The 23821-nt window shown below is 44.0% G+C and overlaps 1 protein-coding gene across 1 annotated transcript; it reads right to left on the reverse strand.

The window, feature by feature from the left end:
* Positions 1-20788: 20788 nt before the first annotated feature.
* On the reverse strand, positions 20789-23543 carry st6galnac5b (ST6 (alpha-N-acetyl-neuraminyl-2,3-beta-galactosyl-1,3)-N-acetylgalactosaminide alpha-2,6-sialyltransferase 5b; the record flags this gene model as incomplete). Its single annotated transcript, XM_084436107.1, is given in 5 exon segments — positions 20789-20842; positions 20844-21024; positions 21331-21438; positions 22868-22995; positions 23520-23543. Coding segments are annotated over 5 exon segments (495 nt in total).
* Between the last annotated feature and the right edge of the window lie 278 nt (positions 23544-23821).

The raw sequence follows: 23821 nt of genomic DNA on the forward strand, positions 1-23821 counted from the left end.
TCTACGTTCAGTTGTTGTATGCGTACTGCCATGGTGTCTGAGCCTTTTTCAGCATAGTGATACATCCCAGCAAGCCAAATGACGTCATGACGATGTCTTTCAGAGACGTCCCAGACTAGGCCAGAACACATGTGGATTAGGGGATTTTTACGTCATAACTTTTTAATGACCTAAAAATACCGGCCAGTTCAGGTCATTAAAAAGTCATTATGATGACGTCCTGAAAAGACGTCAAAAAAATCCCCTAATCCACACGTGTTCTGGCCTAGTCCGGGACGTCTCTGAAAGACGTTGTCACGTCACTTGGCTTGCTGAGAGATGTTTAGGCTAGTTGTCTTTTATTTTATAGTTATAATCTTCACGGCTTCTGGTAATGATGGATTCAGTCAATCTGCACAGCAAATCGTCTTGTTTGATATTTTTGCATTAGCCTATGTATCCAAGGAAAATCTTTCAGCCATTCCACTTGAACTTGTTTCCTGTGACTCTGACACAGGAAACAAGTTCACAGTTATTGCTTCTTGATTATTTATTGCTTATTGATTATTTAGTCCCTGCCATTGAATCTTCATGGCCTGCGATCAATTCAACTTTCTCTTCAATAGTGAACCATGCTTAAAACCATTGGATATGACCAAGCACGATTTGTCCCCCTGCTACTACAGATAGGCTACAATTATATATTTTATTTTTAAGCACTTATTCTCTATCTCAAGTAGATGTTTTAGGTTCTGTCTTGTTTGATGCTTTTAATGTCTCATGTAAAGCACTTTGAATTGCCTTGTTGCTGAAATGTGCTTTACAAATAAACTTGCCTTGCCTATAATTTTTGTGCGTTGGCTGTAAGCCAGCTCACTATGAAAAGGGAATGCCGATTTCTGCCTCCGTCGGGTTGTTGACCTACACATGCCGATTTCTGCCTCCGTCGGGTTGTTGACCTGCAGTTCTATGTTGCTACCACAAGAGGCAGTTGTCCCAGAACATCAAAGCAAAAAGACTCCACAGATTTCCCAGGTCAGCGTTGGCCGAGTGGATAGTGCTCTGCCTAGCACCGCGAAGATTGTGAGAAAGACTAGTATTTTATATACCATCAAGATGTCTGGCGGTTTGCGTCTGAGTGTACAAATCGGCGCTCTAGTGGCAAACTTTATTCGTTTCAAGAGGAAACCGGCCTTTTCAGAACTGGAGTCTCCTGTGGCTACAAGCCATTAAGTGTTTGCGGTGCCCATTTTATATCAGGTAAGTTATTTTGACTACCTGGTTTCACTGGAATGTCTGGTTGAAATGTAGAGTAATATCTGAAGTAAACAGTAACCCATAACCTGGCTGCATGCTAAGCTAAAGCTAAGTTCAGGAAATGAAGCCTAATGATAGCTAGCTAACGTTAGCTAGTGCTAGCTAACACGCTAGCTAGTGTTAGCTAGCTAACTCGAGGCCCGGGGAGTCAGAGATACTGTGCACTTTTCTCTCAGTGCTTTAGCTAAGGTTAGCTACTACAAGCTAGCTAGTCCTTGTCCCCAGCCTTTGCCTCACAATATACGCAAACTTGTCATCTTAAGCTATGCTACGTCAGCTGACTGGGACTCGTGACTAGCTAATGTAGCTAACCATATTGTGCCAGACAGCCAAAACAAGCGTCACATATAGAGGGTTTTCACGGCCGGCCATGTTGGAGGTTTAAGCTTAGGTTAAGCAGGTGTAAGCTCAGGTTTAGGCTAACGACCAGATAGATAGGTAGATAGATATGTAGGATATGTAGGTAGATAGATAGGATGTTTTTCTCCAGTAGGTATTAAGCAAATCGTAACACAACCTACAATTATGATGGGATCTGCAAGTTAGGAATTTCTTGTAATATGGCTTCTGATGAGTATTTCTGTTCATTAATTGAGCTTTTTTATGTTTAGGTACCATAAAAGCAAGTGAACTACCTGATTGACAAAGGGATGGCATCAAGAGCAGCAATGCAGTCATCAACTACGTTTCTTCAACAACTATGGAGTTGGAGAAACACATGGACTTTCATTGTGACAACTGCAGTGGACAAAACAAGACCAACTTTGTGCTGTGGTACTGTGCTTGGCAGACCATGCACAAGCTTCACCTGAAGCTGGACCTACACTTCCTGATTGCAGGCCACACCAAGTTTGCCCCTGACTGGTGCTTTGGCTTGATCAAGCAGTGCTAGGAAGACCAGAGTGAACACTTTTACTGACATTGCTGGGGTGGTGAGAGACAGCGCTCCTGTGAAGAAAGTCAACACCCCACAGCTTGTCGGACTTGAGGACGGCACAGTGCTTGTTGAAAGCTACAACTGGCACCAGCATCTGAGTAGCGATTTCAAAAATCTCCCAAACATTAAGAGTTACCAGCACTTCGGATAATTATCATTGTCATGTATTAGCTATTCCATTTTATGGACTTGGTATGGTTGTATTTTGTTATTATATTGTAATGCACTATTTTAATGCACTATCTTCATTCTGTTTTGTTGCAGCTTTGATGCTGGGATGCCTGGTGTGGTTGAGGCCAGAAAACACTGTGAGGCAACACCAGTCAGGTGTCGGCTGCTGTGCAACGCTGATGTCCAGCCCCCCCAAAGATGGTCTTCAGGTGCAAGCCCCACCCAGACTGGACATGGCCAGACAGCAGTATCTGATCATGGATGGCTGTGACTGTGTCCATGATACAGGCAGTGCAATTACATAACATGTCAAGTATACTGTACAGTAGTATACAGTAGTGCAGAGTGAGTTCTCTATTGTAAAGACAAGGTGTTCAATTGCTCAAGTGTTGTCAGGTGTTGGTTCGAGTGTACAGTGGTGCAGAGTCAGTTGTCTATTGTATAGAAAAGATGCCACAAAAAACGGTTAAAAAGATCACTTAACGATAGCGCCGAGCTTTCAAAACCCATCGTTTGTTAGAATAGGCATTTCTGCTTTTATTTGGCGAGTGGCTTTGAAATGTTTATTTGACACTTTAAAATATGAGCGCCAAGCGCCGCCAATGGTCCTATGGTGGTAGAAAGGACTGTGGTAGCAGATGCTACGTCATCAGCGCACTCACAGATCCTGAGAAGGGCTACATTGGGCTATGCCTATTCTTATGGCGTGTAAAGCAATTCCTATATATCTTATTCTTTCAGCTGCAACCCTGTGAGACTGGCAAGAGACGCTTAAATAAAGCAAATGTAGGCTATAGTTAATAGTTGCAGGTTGGAGTAGACAATATGATGTCTCTATGCAAGAGGAACTAGAGATAAAACAGGCTAAGATGGAAAAAGTAAAGCTCGAGGTGGAGAAGTAGGCTATAAGCCCACGGGTAAAAAAGTAGCCTATTTCAGTAGGCCTATAACGTCATTGATTGTCAGGCATTGGTGCTATCACAATTCAATTAAAATGTAGCTTACTTCTCTTTGTTCCTAGGAATGGGAGGCTAGTCTAATAAATCAACATTAAAGACTTGAAAATTGAATATAAAAAAAAAAGTGTTTTTACTTGGTTCTGCGCACGTTTTATTAGCCTACACAAAACTGCAGGTAGGCTAATAAAACGCATAGTCTACAGTCTACGACTAAATGCACAAGGCAAAATATGTGAGTTTGAGTTTAATTCACAATTACACAATTTACACTGAAAAAGATTGCAGAATTGACAAAAGTAGTTAATCTAAAAGGATACACAAATTAAAAGACTAAATAAATAAAATAAAATAAAAACTTACATTACACATTTAGGCCTATGTATATAAATACATATGTATATTACACACATGTCTCCAGCAGCTGTCATTCTGCAATTTCTCATATATGATATCAGGGAAAGCCAAAGAGGGTTTTATCGGTTTGTAAAAACCTCTCTCTTTTCCCGTAGCCTACTGCAGATTCTTTTTTAATTTGCACACTGAGGGTCCATATAGAATCTTAACGTCCATATGCCTTTTTCCAAGTGAATTGATTGGTCAGCGGGAAGAGCTTCATACATTTTGATCCATAATCTGGAACTTAACTTTTATTTTATTTTTCTGCCCCCTAACCCCTTTCCCTCAAGACGCTTTTGCTTTTTGCTAGGCCGCCTTTGTACATAAGAACTTGTTCTTAAATGCTTGCCTGGTTAAATAAAGGTTAAATAAAAAATAAATAAAAAATTCCCCCGGAGCAGGTTAGCTCGGCGGCATAAGTTACCACGGCGATATAGCACAGTGAAAAGTGAACCACCTTCGTAGTAGGCCTACGGATATCACGCTACCCCGTAATCCTGTTTCATAGTAGGCCTACAGGGCCCTGGCCACGGCCTTTGTATTGTAAAGCGCTTTGAGTGCCGCTAAAAGTGGAAAAGCGCTATATAAGTGCAGCCAATTTACCATTTACCATTCACAAAATAAACACACAGCAAGCAAAATGAAAAGCAATAATTTTATGGAAAAAATGTAGGCCCAATTCTTCCACCAAGCAATAGTTCCTCAAGTTGCAAGATGGTTGCCAAGCAACACAGGCTAGAATACAAGCTAACCAAAACAAGCCAGACTATAAAGTTGGTGAGGAATGAATGATTCGGTGATGTATTGAGAGTTAATCAGTAACTAGGCTACTCATTAACTACTCATTGGTTCCTCAGTAACTACTTTAGTGGTCCCCAGTCTGTTCTCTAGTTCCTCAGTAACTACTATAGTAGTCCCCATCAGTATCTACTTATTAACTAATCTGAGTGAATTAGTAACTACTCAGTAACTAATCATTGGATCCTCAGTTACTCAGTAACAACTCATTTTGTGTGTACCTTATTGTAAAGTGTTATCGAAACGCTTTAATAAACCAAAACAACCCACTTACACTTAATTGTTGCTGCTCTCACTTTATAAAGTAGGCTAAATGGTGTAAAAGAGTAAAACTGAGGAATATTTACATAATTGTAAAAAAGGAAGGCTGTGCATACAAGATTAGACAATAAAAATGTTTTCGGAGCTTTCAAGAAGATTGAAATGCCACATATAACTTGACTGTTGAGCTGATCACTTAAAGGAGTAGTAAAGGGAAAATGCATGTTTAGCCCTGTTTTAAGGTTACTTATGATCATATACAATGGTTCAGATCAAAACGTTGACAACTAGCATTTTCGAGAAAGTTGATAATTGCTCTACCACCGTTTTGGTCATACAATGGATGTGGATGGCCATCTTGAAAAATCATTAAAAAACATGTTAAACTCTCAAAGACAAGAAGCTCACCGAGGGTGTAATTGGTGTCCGTTGGTGTTCTGACATCAAATTCGCCGCAAAGTATGAATCCTGTAGGGTTTTATTGATCATTTTATGAAATCCATTGACTTGTATTGAGGCGACCGTTGTAGATGTGTAGATCAATCCGCAGTGGTGATTCAGGAAGCAGAACTACTTACGGTAGCTATTGTTTATGTTAGCTAGGCTAGCTAATTTGCTCACTGCTCACGCTACTCTTTCGCTCGCAGACAAGGAAGCCCTAGGCTACAGTTCAGAAAACGCTTATCAAAATGGTTGATCTAGAAGAGTATGAATTTGATCACGAGGAATTAGACTTTGACGGCAGCGCTTATCGATGCGAGCCTGAATATAGTGAGGAGGAACTACAGCTAATGGAAGAGCCGAAACGCAGAGCCAGAGACGGTCGATGAAGCTGTCGCTATACCACGAACCACGGATGTTTGGTGGTGTGCTTGCAAACATGACAGATGCCCACCGAAGAGGAAAGTTTGTGCTGTACCGAGTGGGACCTGTTGCTAACAGCTGACATGGCAAACCTTTCGGTCCATGAGTCTGACTCCTTGCCTTTTGAAAGTGAGTCCTGCTTTTACCACTAGTATTTATGTCCGAGCAAATAAATCTACAGTTTGATAATTTCATGCTGTAAGACCACTTCTTACAAGTCTATTTTTCTAAAGTTAGTCTTAGCAAAAGGATTATTATTATTATTATTATGCTTCAACACACACGGGCGCACACACACACACAGCTGGCAATAAGAACTTACCTCAAGTTCTTCCACTCGTTCGTCTTCTGTCGTTCCTCTATGTAAAGTCGGAACAGCATCACATTTGAAGAAGACCCTTTTGGGAGATTTCTTCGAGAATAGCCTAGGCTTATAACATTTGTCCTCACAATGCAAAGCGCACACACGGTGATCTAAGAGCCGAAGAATATCCACGGGTGTGTTTACGTCCAAGTAACGAGATTCTAGCCACAACTTCAATCTTGCGGGATCATTGTAAGTAAGTCTATGACAAGTTACAGATGAACAGATTTTGCCACAATTGGCAACGGCACAATAGCGTGTCATTGTTGAGATCCCAAACAAATGCTTCGCACGAGCCTATCTTGTTGTTGCGGCTAGCTTTTCAAGGAAGCTGAGCCGGAATCCACGGACGTCGCCTACTGCGAGATTAAGGCATTGCGCAAGATCGGAATCAGTTAAAGCGGAAGTTTACACATGTATGTGATGCGACTAAATAGTTTGATGCTAAATATTTTTTTAAAAGCCTTTCCAGATGAACTAGAATCTTACTTTATGGCAAATTATATGCCAGAACGCCAACTAACACCTAGGTCAGTTTCTTGTCTTTGAAATCGAGAATTTAACATGTTTTTGAATGATTTTTCAAGATGCCCATCCACATCCATTGTATGACCAAAACGGTGGTAGAGCAATTATCAGACTTTCTCAAAAATGCTAGCTTTGTCAACGTTTTGATCTGAATCATTGTATATGATCATAAGTAACCTTAAAACAGGGCTAAACATGCATTTTCCCTTTACTACTCCTTTAAGCACAATACAATAGACTGCAGAAACCTCTGTTCCAAACCTTTTCATGAAATAGTGAGATATTACAAATAGTGTAGGGACTATGCTAACCATTCACTATATAAGGGATTTATTCTGGAAAGTTTAGAAAGACAGTGGGTTCTTCTTCTTCGTGCGGGTTAGGTGTTGTGCCCTCTCCTCCCCAGGCTTGGGGCCGAGGGGCTATCCTTTTACCACCCCGAGCCTGGTTGAGGGGTCACCCGGGCTATATATCGAGGCACACCTCCAGGAGCCATGTCACCGTTTCGTCATCCAAAGACAGTTGGTGACACATATGATCTACTTAAAAGATATGGACAGCAGAGAGCAGACATGACACAGATTCATCTGTTGTACACTACACTCATGGGCTTCAGTTGGATCAAATCTAAAAACTTAATTGCATTTAAAGGTAGAAGACCTATGATATCATATGGAAGTAATTAAGCCCAATTTTGAAATGCTGTTTGGATAATCTTTTTCGGAATTCTCAATGTCCAGATTGTTTGATTGATTGATTTATTTATTCATTCATTCTTTACAGAGACATGTGTTGAATGTGAGAAGCAGTTAGAATTGAACATTTATCAGGTGAGTCACGTAAAAGATTGCTGAACATCCATTTCATCCATCATCCATCTCCTCCTAATGTACGAACAGAGTCTCTTCCTGAATTTCAATTATGTTTTACAGCTGCCTTGAGGCAGGCGGTTTATTCTTCTCTCTTTCCAAAATGCTTTGTTCTCTGAGGAAAAGAATGTGTCTTGTAACAGATGGAGGAAATGAAGCATTCTTTTTTTCTTGGCTCTCAAAGATCCATCCATCATCCATAATCACTGCATCGCACTTGTCAATGTGTGACTTTGGAGGGCTTTGAAAGTCACTGCCCAGAAGTTAGTCACTTGTATAGTTAATGTGTTTTATGTAAACATGAATTGTTTTTATTACTTTGATTTCCCGTTTAAACACTACACTGACTAAGTCTATCATACTGTAGTACTTTGAGAAAAAACCTATAAGCAAGCATTTAATCCAAGAAATTACAACCTGGGATCCACTAATTTCAGCCTCAGCAGTGCTATTCTGACTGATATATTTAAGCTCTCATATGTAGGATCTGTTTGTGTTATTCTTAAAGTAATTGATTCAGCTAGAGGGACTCCCTAGGGAAGGTTCTCCCTTCAATCACAGTTTAAAAACATGATCTCTGTCTTTGGCGATTCAAGCTGTAATTGTTTTATTTGATGTGTGATGTGATGTTTATTTGATGTCTGCAATGTTCACTCGGTGATGCTGTAAATGAGGTGCATGCACCTCAGTGGCCTTTCAAGTTTAAATAAAGGTTTGAATATGAGCACAAACATCTTGGACATGGTTATGCTGTAGTAGTAGGTATAGTTGTAGTGGCCCTAGTAGTAGTAGTTGCCTAGTGCAAAGTGTCTGTTTCTCAACTACTATAGCCTACCTTTAATGTTTTTCCCATCCATTATCATTTCTTGATTTCATGTCCTATTTTTTCTTAAATCACTTATTGGCTCCGCCCAGCGACCGCTGGTGGAGGGTATATTTTCAGTCGTGTGTTATTTCGTTCATTCGTTTGTTCGTTCGTTCGTTCGTCCGACATAGCAGGATTATACAAAACTACTAGAGCGATTTTCATTAAACTCAGTGGAGGGGTGTAGCATGGGCCAAGTTAGAACAATTTTGGTGCGGATCAGAATCACTGGGCGGATACACGAATTAAAAGAACATTTGAAATACTTGGACCGGCTTCCTTCCCTTTATGTCTACATCTCCTGTACTATATTGCCGGTGGCCGAGCGGTAATGTACTGTATCAGTCTAGCAATGCGTCGACCCGGGTTCAGCTTTATCAGTGATATCAACTTTTTGGGGGGGCTGTTAACGCCCAATATTGTTTTATGTTTCTATGCATGTAAAACAAAATCATATCTGATTCATGAAAAACAAATCAGATAAACACTGTATTAGGAAAAGTCACATTTTCTTAACCTGGATCCTGTGGTATTAGCCTACATATAAATCATAGCTACCTGCACATCTGGGCTGAGGTTTTGCCCCTTGAGTGTCAGGATTCACTAACTGTGTTCTTTTTCATTTGAGTGTTGAAGCAAACGGAAAAAAACAGTATTATCCGTCACATAGCAAGATTATACAAAAACTACCAGAATGATTTTCACGAAACTCAATGGAGGGATGTAGCATAAGCCAACTTGGAACCCATCCAAGAGGCATGGACACTGAACTAGTGGCCCTTTACCCCTCCCAGAGTCATGGACACTGGGCTAGTGCCTTTCTACCCCTCCCAGAGGCATGGACACTGGGCTAGTGCCCCTCTATCCCTCCCAGAGGCATAGACACTGGGCTAGTGCCCCTCTATCCCTCCCAGGGGCATGGACACTGGGATAGTGACTTTCTACCCCTCCCAGAGGCATGGACACTGGGCTAGTGCCCCTCAACCCCTCCCAGAGGCATGGACACAGGACTAGTGCCCTTCTACCCCTCCCAGAGACATGGACACTGGGATAGTGCACCCCATTTTACCCCCCAGAGGAATGAACACTGGACTTAATTCCTGTATATAGTTTTGTAACTTCTGTCTTCTGTAATGGCTGATTGAAAAAATTACACAAGTATGTTCAGTTGTGTTCATACATGACCACTTCTAATAAAAACCACTATCAGTTACACCACCAAAAAGCTTACTCTTCAATGGTGCAAGTGTGCTATATTAATACTGAAGTGAGTTTAACCATTTCAACTCGATTACACCAACAAAATGTATTAATGGGTGGAGCCCTGTGCTCTGAGCACCTTTCTAGTTCTCAATTGTTTGTCGATTGCTTTTTGTCACCTCCTTTCACCCAAAAGGCCTCTCTAAAATAATAATAATAATTAAATAACTTATTTAGACGCGTTTTGTCCGAGTGAATTTATTTTTTTGGAAAAATAAATTCACTCGGACAAAACGCGTCTAAAGTTATTTAATGGTAGCGCCGAGGCTTCAAAACCCAGCATTTGTTTAAATAGACCCTTTTGCTTAGGTAAGTGAAGTTTAATGTTTATCTGACACTTGTAAATATGAGCGCCTCTCCTAAATAGGCCGACACCGATTTATTTTGACGGCGAAGTGAACGGAGGGTGAAAGGACTAGTCTGGCATGACTCATGAGATGGCACGAGCATGCGACTACAGGACTTAAAAGGGCTACTATTTTAACTGCATTCATCCATACTGTCAGTCAGAGATACGAAGAGCCCAGCACCCAAACCAATGAGATTTCATGGGTCAATGTCTTTCCTTTGTTTCATGTACGGTACAGGTAACCTGACATGCGCCAGATAGTTTGTTTCAAAGTGAGCTCGCGAGATCATGTACAATTAAATGCTCAATATGATCATACTGTATATTAGTGATGTTAATGTCTCTCTGGCTGCTCCACCTGCTGCCCAGTGCCCAACACCAGACCCTTGACTAGACACGGGGCCACTACATCACTGTTTCTATGGCAACAGCATGATTGGAAATGGCCAGCATGTCTCCCATTCATTGATACTGGACAGACAGTTCGTGTTCGGGACCTGGACCACAAGCTCAGTGTACCAGCGAACCCAGCGTGGAGCCCAGGGAGGTGGCATGGCAGAGGCGGCGAGACACCTCGCCATATCAGACGGATGAAGGGCGGGAAACAGATTACAGTGATTTACTGCAAAGTTACAGTAGCTGGGGCGAAGACAGAGAGGCTTTTGACAGTGAGCTTACAGAAAAGAGTTTCATGAAATCTCATAACAATGTAATACCACTACTACAGTTTGACATGAAATCTTCTATAAATGTTTGTTGCTCAGCGTCTGGCATGGTCTGGTGAAAATGTGTGTTGCTTATGTGGCTCTGCGTGCTACTAATCCTGTTCTGCCTCTCTTCTCCCTAGTGCCTCTCCCTCCTATTTTCTAACCAGGTCCTGTGGAGTCCGGCAGAAACCCCTGTGATTGCTGTAGAAGTCCAGTCCAGCTACTAGCCCTGTCTTCCTCCCACCGCCCTAGTGTCTCACCCTCTTGTACTACACCCAGGTCCTGGAAAGTCCCCCCACCCCCCCTTTCCTGGTCAAGGTCCTCCTAAGGCCCACATGGCTCCCGGAGAGGCCCCCTGCCCTCCCCGTGTCCAGCTCCTTCCCACTGTGTCGTCAGCTGTCCCTATCAAGTCATCAACCCCTACCCTGCCTTATTATGGGATACACTTAAATATCCTATTATGGAATACAAGGATGGCTAACACATAATGGCCTACCATGTAGGCGACATCTCTGTAACAACTCTATTGATGGTCACATGTCTCTTATGAAGTATTTATTCCATGTTTAGTGCTCTGTAAATGTTCCTAACCAATAGACTTTTTCAATAGTAATTTTCCGGGGGCTTGCTCGATCATCTCGTTGAGAGAGGTGAGGGAAGAATTTTTACAGCTCACTTTTTCGGCCCTTGGGTGAACTGCTTTTTTGCTTCCCTCTGGAAAATGTAGTGGAAGGCTCTATGTCCATCCCTCCATTGCTCTCTGTAAAGCGCATTGTGTTGTCTCTGTGTATGAAATGCGCTGTACAAGATTTGATTGGATAAATCCGGATAGTTTAAACGTGACCCATGACTAAATGTTGTGCGGTCACTGGGTTGCAGGCAGTAGAAGTCTATTGAAAGGTTCACTCCCCTCACAGGCAATAACACCGTCACTGACATATCAGGGCTACAAAAGCTAGCCTTTGTATCCTGGTGCATTGGCTTAGGCTCCCTCCCTTCTGAAAACACAGCAGTAAAGTGACATTACACCCGGGACTGTCGGTAATGATCTCCCCCCTGGCCGTTCTCTGTGGGGTGCGCTGAGGAAGCCCCCGGTAATCACACTCACTTTCCACCAGCGCCAAATGGACCCGTTGTAATACAGCACATCGACCTCAGCCAGCGCCGGGTGGAAGGCTGGAGTTGATTGTGAGAAATGGAGAAATGGCCCATAATGAGAACTCTTTGCCACTCTTGTCTCGACAGACTGCATCAGATAGGCCTACCTTTTATTGAATGGTTCCATTACCGTATCCCAGCCGAACCGGAGCGGACTCCTCTACCCTTCCACACCTCTTTCTGTCTCACAAAATAATAGAAAAAACTCCTCCCCCCACCTTCTCTCCCCAGCTCAAATGTGCCCTCCTCCATCTTTCTCCCTCCATTCCCCTGCTGACCCCTGTTCCCTCTCATCCCTCTATCCCCATCTCAGACCCGCTCGCCTCCTATCACGGCTTCCCTCCGCAGCTTTCCGAGGACACTCAGGCCAGCTGCACATTAGCAGACCGTGGCTCCGCGCCGCCAGCCGCACGCCTGCTGCACGCCGCTTCCCATCAGGGAGACGACATCTGCAAGGGCCCTTATCAATGTCAATGGGACGGGGACAGACATGTCAAGATGCACATTACCTGACTAGCAGCGAACAGCGGAAGCACAGAGGTAGTAGAGGTGGCTCGGCGCATTGTCATTAAAGGGAGAAATTATAAGAAAGAGATGAGGGGGACCAATAGAGGTTGCTTTACAAAAATCCACAACATGATTCCCACATATTTCCCAGCCTGACAATTGTTGACATTTCTTGCTGTGCTGCATAGTGCATAGTGGCACCGTAGCCTACACAGTGCTATAGGTTAACCATTGTAAAAGAGACGTGTTTGGCTTCTAGTTGGAATTGTGGAAGGTAGAAATGGAAGAGTAGAGTGTAGAAATAGAGAGCAAAGAGAGAGCAGAAGTAGTGTATGTGCATGCACAAACACCCCCCCCCCCCACACACACACAGGCACCAGGCACATACAGTAATAAAGGCTGCATCTCCCTGTCAGCTGCCTTGCTGCCTGGTGTATTACCCTGTCAGGACAGTCAAGCGATTCTAAAGCGTTAACTGGGAACAGACTGATCCTCAGGAAAAGCAAACATGCTGATCTCAACCCAGGATACACAGCTATAATTAATGAGAACCCTTACCGGGGCACACACCACAGATAGGAGAGTGCACACACACATCTGTTGTAGACTTTCTTAAGCATTCAAGAATCAGTGCTGGCTTACACATGAGCTACTGTATGAGTACGCCTCAGTGTGAAACCGTGTGTGTGTGTGTGTGTGTGTGTGTGTGTGTGTGTGTGTGTGTCAGTATGATTCAAATAATCATGTATTCACACACATACACACACACACACACATATATATATATGTTACGGTCAATGTGAGAAAACGGGGAATGTGAACTTTTCCCGGTTATTGCGCACATTCCCCGACCTCGCGGGGAATGTAGGAGAAACATGTGCGTTTCTCACATCTCCCGGGTAATGTGCACATTCCCCGACCTTGCGGGAGATGTGAGAAATTGGTTAGTATTTCTCACATCTCCCGCAAGGTCGGGGATTGTGCACATTAACCGGGAAATGCTTACAATTCCCGACCTTGCGGTAAATCTAGCAAAGTCCAACCGTATGCAAAACCTCTGCGCAGCCGGGTGGTGGGAGAGGGCTCGTGCGCTTAGAACGAGAGGCGCTTGACATTTTGCCCATGGTTTTCGAATACATAGCATCAATTGCATTAATGGAAACATTAAATTGGGTCTAATTATACATGTGTTGAAAGTTAAGATAATTAGCCTACAAGCCGCGAGGCTACGCAACACAATAAGCAAAACAATCTCACTGATTCACTCGTCCCACTCCTGTTTCACTCGCCCCGCACGGCATGGACAAGAGAAACAATGCACATCTTCTGTTCTCGGCCGTCTTGAATTGAACTGTTACACCACAGAACGAAACTTACAACTAATAGGTTAGTAAAGGACATGTACAAGTTGTTTGTCATCAAAAAATGTAATCTCCATCTTTATTAATTTCTGTGTAAATCTGATCAAACCAAAAAGTGTTTCGTCCCGGTCCTCCCCTACAGTTAATAACAGTCTGTGGGGACCTTGAACAGTAATATAGCCTATGCTGCACACAGTGTATGTAGTATTATGAGGATAGGCCTACACTGGTGATCAAGTTAACAAACGCAAAAGGAACATTGCAACAACAGGAAGGTGGGAACCTCCAAAGGAACCCTACACGTTAGCTAGCCGAAAGACAGTCGAAAAGACGAAAAATCTCTCTCAGGTGTGCGCCAGTAGCCTAACGTTAGCCCAACTACCGTGGGTGCCTCTTATGGTGCAGGCCATCTGAGGCGTCACATAAGCCCTCTCCCACCACCCGGCTGCGCAGAAGTTTTGCATACGGTTGCGCTTTCCTAGATTTACCGCAAGGTCGGGAATTGTAAGCATATCCCGGTTAATGTGCACAATCTCCGACTGTACGGGAGATGTGAGAAATACTAACCAATTTCTCACATCTCCCGCAAGGTTGGGGAATGTGCACATTACCCGGGAGATGTGAGAAACGCACATGTTTCTCCTACATTCCCCGCGAGGTCGGGGAATGTGCGCAATAACCGGGAAAAGCTCACATTCCCCGTTTTCTCACATTGACCGTAACATATACACATGTAAACAACATACTGTATGCATGCGTGCTTTGACACTATGCTTTTGTATTGATGTTTTCCCAAACATTGTCTCCCTCTTCTGGACAGAAAGCAAACCCTCCTCTCAGTTATGCCAGAGACTGGGAAATCTGAGCAATGTGATTTTTGAAAGACAAAGGCAAAGTGATTTAAAATAACTTTGTCAGTAGCAGCAAAACAAGATTTGGAGAACTCCACATTCCCTTAAAGGAGTAGTAAAGGGAAAATGCATGTTTAGCCCTGTCTTAAGGTTACTTATGATCATATACAATGAGTTTCTTGTCTTTGAAATTGAGAGTTTAACATGTTTTTTTTATGATTTTTCACGGTGCCCATCCACATCCATTGTATGACCAAAACGGTGGTAGAGCAATTATCTGACTTTCTCAAAAGTGCTAGTTTTGTCAACGTTTTGATCTGAACCATTGTATATGATCATAAGTAACCTTAAAACAGGGCTAAACATGCATTTTCCCTTTACTACTCCTTTAAAGTCAGTCGGTGGAGGGCGCTGTATAACCACTAGGTATCAGGGCAGACCAAAAGCAATGTTTCCTCAAGTTACCTTAATGACCTGGGTGTTTCAAAGTTACAAAGACATTCCAATTGATTTAGTATTCAGGGACATAACACGTTTAAGCCTTAAACTGAGGTTATACCAATTAAATCACTGGTCCATTTAGGTCTAATCTCTTGTTCAGAAAACATGTTGGGCCTATTGGGTGATTCACTAATAAAACATTTAACACACACACACACACACAAACAAGCAATCAAGGTGACCCGTTTCACCACCAGTGCTTATTGGGGACAAGGGAAATAACAAGGGAGTTTACCCAGAATGGCTTTATAGATTAAAAAAATATATACCAATGACTAAGCCAACATATTGACAGAGCAAGCCTATTGACCTTGGAATACAATGATGAGTGAATGAGGGCCCTACAGTTTCTAACAAACCTTAAAGTGCCATGATATACAGTATCCAACATATGGAGACAATGGACTGAAGCATTCATATACAGCAGATCACCATAGTCAAGAACAGGAAAGAACGTCGCTTCAACCATTCTTCATCTGACATACATCTGAAAAACAAGACGTTTCTGCAATAAAAACCTTAATTTTTACCATAAAACCTTAAATGTCAACTTTTTCCACAAGACTGTATATGAGGTTCAAAAAGAGAGGTGGTCATCAATTGAAAATACCAAGTATTTGTATGTGGAGACTGCCTCAGTTAGTTGACCTTGGGTATTAATAATGCTATGATTTAACTCTTATCTTCCTAGAGTTGGAAAATACCATACATTTGTTTTTTTCAGCATTCAGTTGAGCTTTAAAAAGCCAGCATGTCACTCGTCATGGTCTCAGAAGAGGGCAGTTCATTAAGCATGACATCCCACCCAGTATTCCTCAGGCTACCTCCGTGGCCCACTATTACTTGAGGGTCCCATTGTTCAAATTCTCGCCCTGCACTTGTTCTCATGGTACAAACAGAGTGAACGGCAGAGAAGTCAGGCAGAAAGTCAATATGGCCACTGTTCCCCTGCCATAGGGGAACCACAGCCAGAGCCTCTGGACCGGCCTGGCTGGTACGGCCGTGGAGCTCTTCCAGCCCTGAGGTGTGGAGGGATTGTTGGACGCCTAGAATGACCTGCTCTCTGCACACTCATGTGGAGGAAAGGGAGCCTGCAGGTTAGGATCGAAGGCTCTGCGCTTAAACACATTGATCTGAGAATTTGTAGCAACCCCATAATTGCTCTGTGGTTACTAAACTTTATCCTCCTGAGACCCTGCGTATGCGGACATTACATTTTTGCTTTTGTGCACCATGATACTTCATTTTTTAAAGCCTTGACCCATTGACCTCATTTGGGGACACTGCCATCTAGTGGTATAACAACAACCTGTGGAACAACAACCTGATGATCCTGAAGAGGAGTACTCACCACCTGATTCACCAGAATCTGATTCACGTGAAGATCATGCACCACCTGATGCAGCAGAAACTGACCACCACATCAGTGAAGATAGTGACAGCGGTAGTCAGTGAGCCACAACGTCCACATGCGCAGAAACGTGGACGCAAACCACAGTGTGTTGAGAATGATGGTTGAGCCAGAACCTTATTCTCATGTTTTTCTCAATTTTACTCTGTAGCACTTTGGTTTCAAATGTTGAGTGCATTACAAATGCAATGTATTATGTTTTTATTATTAGAACGTGACAAGGATGAGCTAGGATGTGGAGAGCCCAGGGCAGGAACTAGAGATGACAGCCGTGGAGAGCACTGAACGTCTGCTCCACTTACCCCAAATTTAGTCCAGGTTCGGGGTGAAGATGACGAACGGCAAGATGAGCGAGCAGATTGGCAGCCACTGGATTACATGGGGCAATGCATCGACACAGAGCTGATTAAACTCCTTGCCGACTGCACAAATGCCATGACACTAGCTAACAGTGGGAGATCTCTCAACACTTCGGTTGATGAGATGTATCACTTTTTTTTGAGCAGCAATCTTGATGTCTTGTGTGCCAAATGAGGATGTTCTGGTCAAAATGCCTTACAAATTCCTGCCATAACACAATGACCTGTGATCGATTCTTCAAACTGAGGAGCCATCTGAACGTTGTCATTGATGATGGCGCTCCAGAAGACAAGGTGAGGCCTTAAATGGATCGCATACACGACGGCTGCCGCCTTCAAGCTCGACCGGAATGTGTCTCGATAGATGAGCAGATGATCCCGTTTACTGGAGCCGGTCCATTCCGACAGGACAGTATGTGCCACTAAAGGCCAGTTGGCATGGAGAACTTTGTGCTGGCATCAGCAGATGGCATTGTGCTGGATTTTGAAGTCTATCAAGGTGCAAAGGCACTTGGTTCACAGGTTCAGGACACAAAATGATTATGTTTAGGAGCCTTGGTCATCGAACGTCTGTCTGAAACCCTGCATCCTGGTACTAAAGTGTACTGTGATCGGTTCTTCGCAACCATAACAGCTGTGGATCACATGCTGGAGAAGCAGGTATATATTTTATATAGTCCCAGGTACTATTCAGCTTGTTATAATTCTTTTTTGATTTTTAGTTTTCACAGCAGCCATCTGGACAGAAAGCAGTGTAAATGTACAGCTTCATAATGTGAAACAGATTGACACAGGTGTAAATAATAACATTGATCAATCTGTGTCCATATGTTGGTGAATTGTTGTGTCAGTCTGGCTCACAGGATGTAGGTTTACCCTGTTTTCCATCAAGATGGCTTCTGTGAAAAATTCTCCTAGCTACTCACTTTCAGATTATCTGACGATGACTTGTCATTTCTCATTAGGTGTACCTGACTGGTACAGTGATGAAGAACTGGGTCCCCAAAGCATTGGAGATGCCACCAAGTGACCAAACCATGAAACGGCAAGGAAGAGGTGCCATAGCATCAGTTACCAGGGAAGATGGGAACCTATGTGTAGTGGAGTGGTACGACACCAAGCCGGTTTCCGTCATTCATGGTGAACAGCCAGAAGACACCTGCTAGCGATGGTCCAAGAGAGACAAAGAATATGTGACTGTCACACGACCAAGGATTGTGCGTGAGTACAACTCCAAGATGGGTGGGGAACCAAGTGGGGAGCCAAGTGTCTGAACCAAGAAGTGGACAAGTCGGATGCTGACGCACTTCACTGATCTCGCTCTAGCCAACAGCTGGCTGCTGTATCGCTGAGATAACCAGGAAAATGGTACCCCAATAAGGGCTATTGTGAAGTTTCTCGAGTTTCGCATGGTAGTGGCTCAGGTATTCCTCAACAAGCGTGACGTGCATGTCGAAGACGTGTTGCAGGTGCAGAGGAAGAGAATGCCCACCGTCCACAACCAGGCAAAAGATCTCGGGTCACTCTGGTCCCCCATGTCTCAGTCCGCACACATTCTGCTGCTCATCTGCCAGAGGTGGTCGACCTGAAACCCAATGTGTTGCAGAGGACAAGGCTGCTCTGGGAAATCTTGTGTGCGGTGAATGACAATGTGTTCCTCTGCTTGCAAAATGGACGCAGCTGTTTTGCAGCATTTCCCTCAGGTCGGTAGGATTGTTCCAGACAGGCAGACAGCCTGCTTTCTGGAGAGGAGTCATATGAGGACACTTTTTTGAGAGAAGTACTTACTGTAGAAAGCTAAAATTGTGTTTTTAGACTAATTGGGTCCTTCTGATCCCAAATAGCAAAGAAAAATTTTAATGCAAAAATAAACCCACTGTCCCCATATGAGGACATTGTTTTTTTGTGCAAAAACTACTTCTTGTACAAGGATAAAGTTTAGTTGTTATAACTATTAGGTGTATTGTGGTCCACTGTGGTCCAACACGGCCCACATTCAATGATCATGCATTACTAGCCATTTTTCTTTACTTTTATTCACAGTATGAAAAATAGGCAACGTAAGACCGACAGAGAAGCGGCCAGGGAGGTGCTTGAGCTGGCAGCCAGAGAAGTGGAGAGAGGAATGTCTGTACGTGGTGCAGCTAAAAGGTACTCCATCAGTCACGTCTTGTTAGGGCCAGCGGAGGAGGACCCAAAAGCAGACTCAAAAAGGCTTGGAGGTGAAGCCCGGAGGCGTGTTTATTTGATATGGCCAGGCAGGATCAGGTCGGAGAGGCAAGCGGGGGTCAGGCAGGGACGTGGTAGTCAGACAGGCGTGGGTCGGGCAGGAGCGTGGTCCTCAGGCAGGCGTGGGTCAGGCAGGTTAACTAGGAATAAATGAAAAACAAGAACGGTGAGACAGGGCTCGAGTACGGAGAACTAATCAGCTAGAGTCGTGATACCCACTAGGTTGGTCAACGATCTGGCGCAGACTGCTGTGTGGAGCGGCTTCTTAACCTTGTGCTGATTATCTGCAGGTGTGGGACCGCTCGGTGGCAGATTTGGAAGAGTCGCAATCACCGGGATGAACTGCAGGTGCTGGTCGGGGGTGCGCTGTTGCCGATGGGCACGCAGTTCCCTCTGCGCCCTATGGGAGGTGCTAGGGGTCTCATCTTCTGCGCCGAGGCCAGGCTCACACGCAGGGGCAGGGGCAGAGGCAGACACTGGTCCAGAGGCACGGTCAGGTCCAGAGACAACAGGCGAGTCGAGTCGGGGGAAACGGACCGGCGAGGCAGGCGCGGTGGAGCCGTGACACGTCTCCCTGTTACGCTACTTAAAAAGAGGAGGGACATGCAAGAGGCAGGCAGCACACGGCTCCCTGATGTTGGCTACTCTCGCCATGGTCAAGTGTTCAGTAAGGGTCAGGTGAGGGAGCTGAGGGACTACCTACTGACAGCATCTGCCATTTTTCATGGGTTAAGCCCAAGTTAGGTAGCCTAATTCAGTAGATAATAGTTAATTTATGAGTTAGATATTCATAGAAATCATCACCCAACAATCTATACATTAGCCTATAATACAATAAATAAATACAAGCTATATACAGACATAATAAATACAACTATATACATAGGCTTATGATCAAATAAACTGTAAGAAACTGGTAAGTGCTGGAAACCTCGTTTTGATGTCCTTTTGTAGCCAACAGATATAGGTATACATGCATAGCAAAATGCATAATAAAACCGAAATCATTTTTAAATAAATAAGCTTAAGGCAAAAAATGCTCCAACGCGCCACGCTCTCCCCTACTCATTTCCAAATCACAGACGGGTCGCACGGGACTGTAGCCTATATCAAATTACTTATGTGCTCGGCAAAATATGGTAGGCCTAAGTAACTTGCGGTACAATTAGATGGGAGATGGATTACAAAGGTCCCCATGTAGGCTATAGCCTATTTCGCTGTGTGAGGGAGCCGAACTGAGGGGGGGAGGGGGGGGGCGCACACACACGCCTGCGATGCGAGGAGACTCGTTTTCACAGTGACAGAAGCGATGGCAGAGAGAGTGAAAGGTTCAAAGTGTGGCGCTATTTCACAAGAGTCGATTAAGAAACAGCCCATTGTCACAACTGTGACAAATATTTTGCGTCAGTCTACTGAAAGGGTTCTGCTCGAATGATCTGTCGGGTCGCTCGGCACATGACTGTACCGTTCGGTTCGCTCGGCACATGTCTGTACCGTACCGAAAGCCCCGTACGGTACGGTATGGTACGAATACATGTACCGTTACACCCCTAGTTAAAACCCAGCAAGCCATAAACTCTACCAACATTACTGTTGTGCGTCTCTGTTCTTAAACAGCAGTAGCAGCCAGCAGCTTTAACACGGTAGTCCTACTGCTCCCAAATGTTCCCATATGGAACGGGACATAAATCAACAACTCTGCTCCAAACACACTCCAGTGGTTTCCAGGGACCAGTCTGTAGAGTCTCAGGAACAAACACACAAACTGGTTTCCAGGGACCAGAGTCTCAGGAGCCAGCTGGACCGGGGCTGGGGGAGCTGTTCCCCGGGAGGGGAGGGGTGCCAGTCTGGCTGGTAGAAGTCGATGTCGAACGTCCGCGCCCAGTTGGCGAACACCATCTTCTCTGTGATGAAGCGGCGGTGACTGCCGCCGCGGCCTCTCTTGTGTGAGAGATACATGGAGCACTCGTCGGGCCCTGAGGGCTCGTAGTAATGATAGGGCACCGAGAGATGGGAGGAGGACCTGGAGGAGCATTGGGAAGATGAGAGGGTCAAAGACAGAGAGAGAGAAAGATCATACAGTGCTCATCAAAGCTAGTCCTGGTCCTCTGATACAGACCATCAGAGCCCAGAAGGGTGCTCACAATCTTTTTGCACAGAGGTGACATTCAATATACAATAATCAAACCCATCACTGGATCCCTCTTCTCTCTTTTCCTCACTAAGAAAACATGTCTGGAGTGGACATGATATGCAGCGTAGGCAGCTTACATCCATTATATCCAACTAGGAAAGGTACAGCAGCATTGTATTGTGGGTGTGAACTTACCTGCAGAAGTCAGGAGCTACCATGCCGTATACGTTGATGCTGTCACACAGCTCCAGAGCTACAGCCATAGTGAACCAGCCTGTGCTCAACCAGGAGTTAGAGCTTCTCCTATACACGAAGGTGGACATAAGATATGTACGGTAATATGACAATACACATCAAACACGTCAAATATCAAACAATGATATCACAGTAATTAGAGATTATACAACGGTTAGTTCTGGTTCTTGAGTCTGGAAGCCGTGTTAAAATACTTTGTAACACACACCTGGGGCCGCATATCATTCCATTTTCAGTATTAATGCGCCTCCCATTTGATGCAATGCATTGTAGTTGTTGTTGTTGCTTGGCAACCCTTTTATTAGGGGAACTATTTTGCTCGGCTTTGTTTTGAATAAATGTTAATATTTTACATTTCAGTGTGTTTATTTTACACTAATAGCTGTAGTAACCGTTGTATAAAAGCAATAAACCACTCCGCTTCGCGTCGTGCCTAACAACGCCCCCTAGCTGTTATAAAATCACTATAACACACGGCCTCTCGTGGTTTATTGCTTAAGTAAAGGCTCAGGCTCTGATTCTGTCTGCTTGTGTTTACTTCAATGAACTGAAAGGCTTTTCGTTGCTTTATTCCTAAATAATGAATGACACACTTGGAGGAGGTCATTATAAAGAAGATTAAACAGACTCAGGTTCAGTGCAGTGGAATAGAGTGTTATCGTTTAGTGAGAGTAATTTGTGAAGATGTTGGCTGGGTTGCCAGGTACTCTCACTGGGGATATCACAGCTGGCAGCCGTGCCACTCCTGTCTTGGATGATCCTGTTAGCTTGAGCGTCCTCTGGCAGGGGCACTGACAGGGCCAGGAGCAGAGCGCCAGACAGAGTCTGTTTGGACCTGCAATCTGTCTCAGCTCTTAATTCTAGCTCAGCTACAGTAGAGAGCACATTGTCTTGCAAGCTGTGTATAAGAATCTGTCCCTCCCTCCCTATCAGCAGATAATGAAGTAACCCGTTACCACCAAGAATATGGCTAATGGCTAAATATCTGACTGTAGGTCTCATTCGGACTTCTGGTCATTAATCTGTCGATGTAGATTTTAAGATAAGATACAGTATGTGATAAGAAGAATAGGCAGCTCCTGAGGTAACTGCAGTTTGCTCATGCATCAGAGCCTGCATCAGAGCCTCTGATGCAAACATTGATGCTGCATCCATTCCCTTCAATCATCATCTCCAGTGAATTTCTTATACAGGGTAGAATTACAGATAGAATAGACGTTGAGTCTGGCTGCTGCGTCCTGGCTTCTGTGTATGTGTTGGGTTTTGGATTTTTTATTTATTTCCTCCTTCACCTTGTGTTATACTGGTACAAGTATGTACAACACAAACACAATACATTCTGCTTCCATTGCAAAATGCTTCTTCAAGTAACTCAAACCCTCAAATGCACTGTTTATTGTAAGTTTGTCTTGACCATAATTTGACTGACTCATTCACTTAAAGTGAACCTAAAAACGACATTAACCTTTTTAACCACCTGTCTTTTCCGGTCTCCTTCTTGAAGAGCTCATCAAACGTTGACATCTTCGGACGGGAGATAATGAAGACCTTGAGTCTGCGCCACATCTGGTTGACCAGGAGGAGGTTGTTGTAGACCAGTCCGAGCTGGTCACCAGGGCGCAGCAGTTACAGTGCATCCTCAGAGGCTGGGGGGGAGGGGGGGGGGGGGTGGGTCAAAGGTGAAACTGCTTTGACCAGACCACCTCACAGAACTCACACGTGGCCCGTTTAGAGATCCTTCCATCCTTTCTATGTTCCATATGGTTTTGATGACATGATAATCAAATCATCATGCTGAGGGGACTATAGTAAGGAGGATATAGGTAAGCTATCAATACATCTAAATCAGTAAAAACATGAATATTTGCAAAAATACTTGCTAAATGCTACAGCCAAAATACCAATACCTGAGCACAGAGTAAAAGGCCCTGCAAAAGACCACCTAATATAGTAACCACAAAAAGAAAAACTCCAGCGTTATTGGTATTCGCAGCTGTGCTGTGGTGGTCCTAGTGCTCCGCTGGGGCCTGGTACGTGTGGGGACATTGGCTGAGTACACACACGCACACTGGTGAGATAACCAGCATTGGTGCCTCTGCTCTCTGTACTGTACACAGAGCTCCTGATACCTCGCTGATTCCACACAGAGCCATAATCACCCAGGGAAGCTGGCAGGGAGGACAGTTAGTCAGTCCTTGAGGACACTTCAGTTCACCAGCTATTGTTTGTGCTTGGCATCGATTTCTATCTCCCATTACAGAATAAGAATAACTTATTTCCTGATCATGTTTCCCACTAAACAAACATCCAACAAGCAGTCGTGATGGAATCACACACTCCACTACACAATTACACAAGCTCATGTCTTGCTGTGAAAATAATAATAGACTTAAATATTGTCTATGGAGATTCATTCATCCAGGTAGTACAA

Source organism: Borostomias antarcticus (genome assembly GCF_949987555.1).
Source record: "Borostomias antarcticus genome assembly, chromosome: 3".
NCBI classification, from domain to species: domain Eukaryota; kingdom Metazoa; phylum Chordata; class Actinopteri; order Stomiiformes; family Stomiidae; genus Borostomias; species Borostomias antarcticus.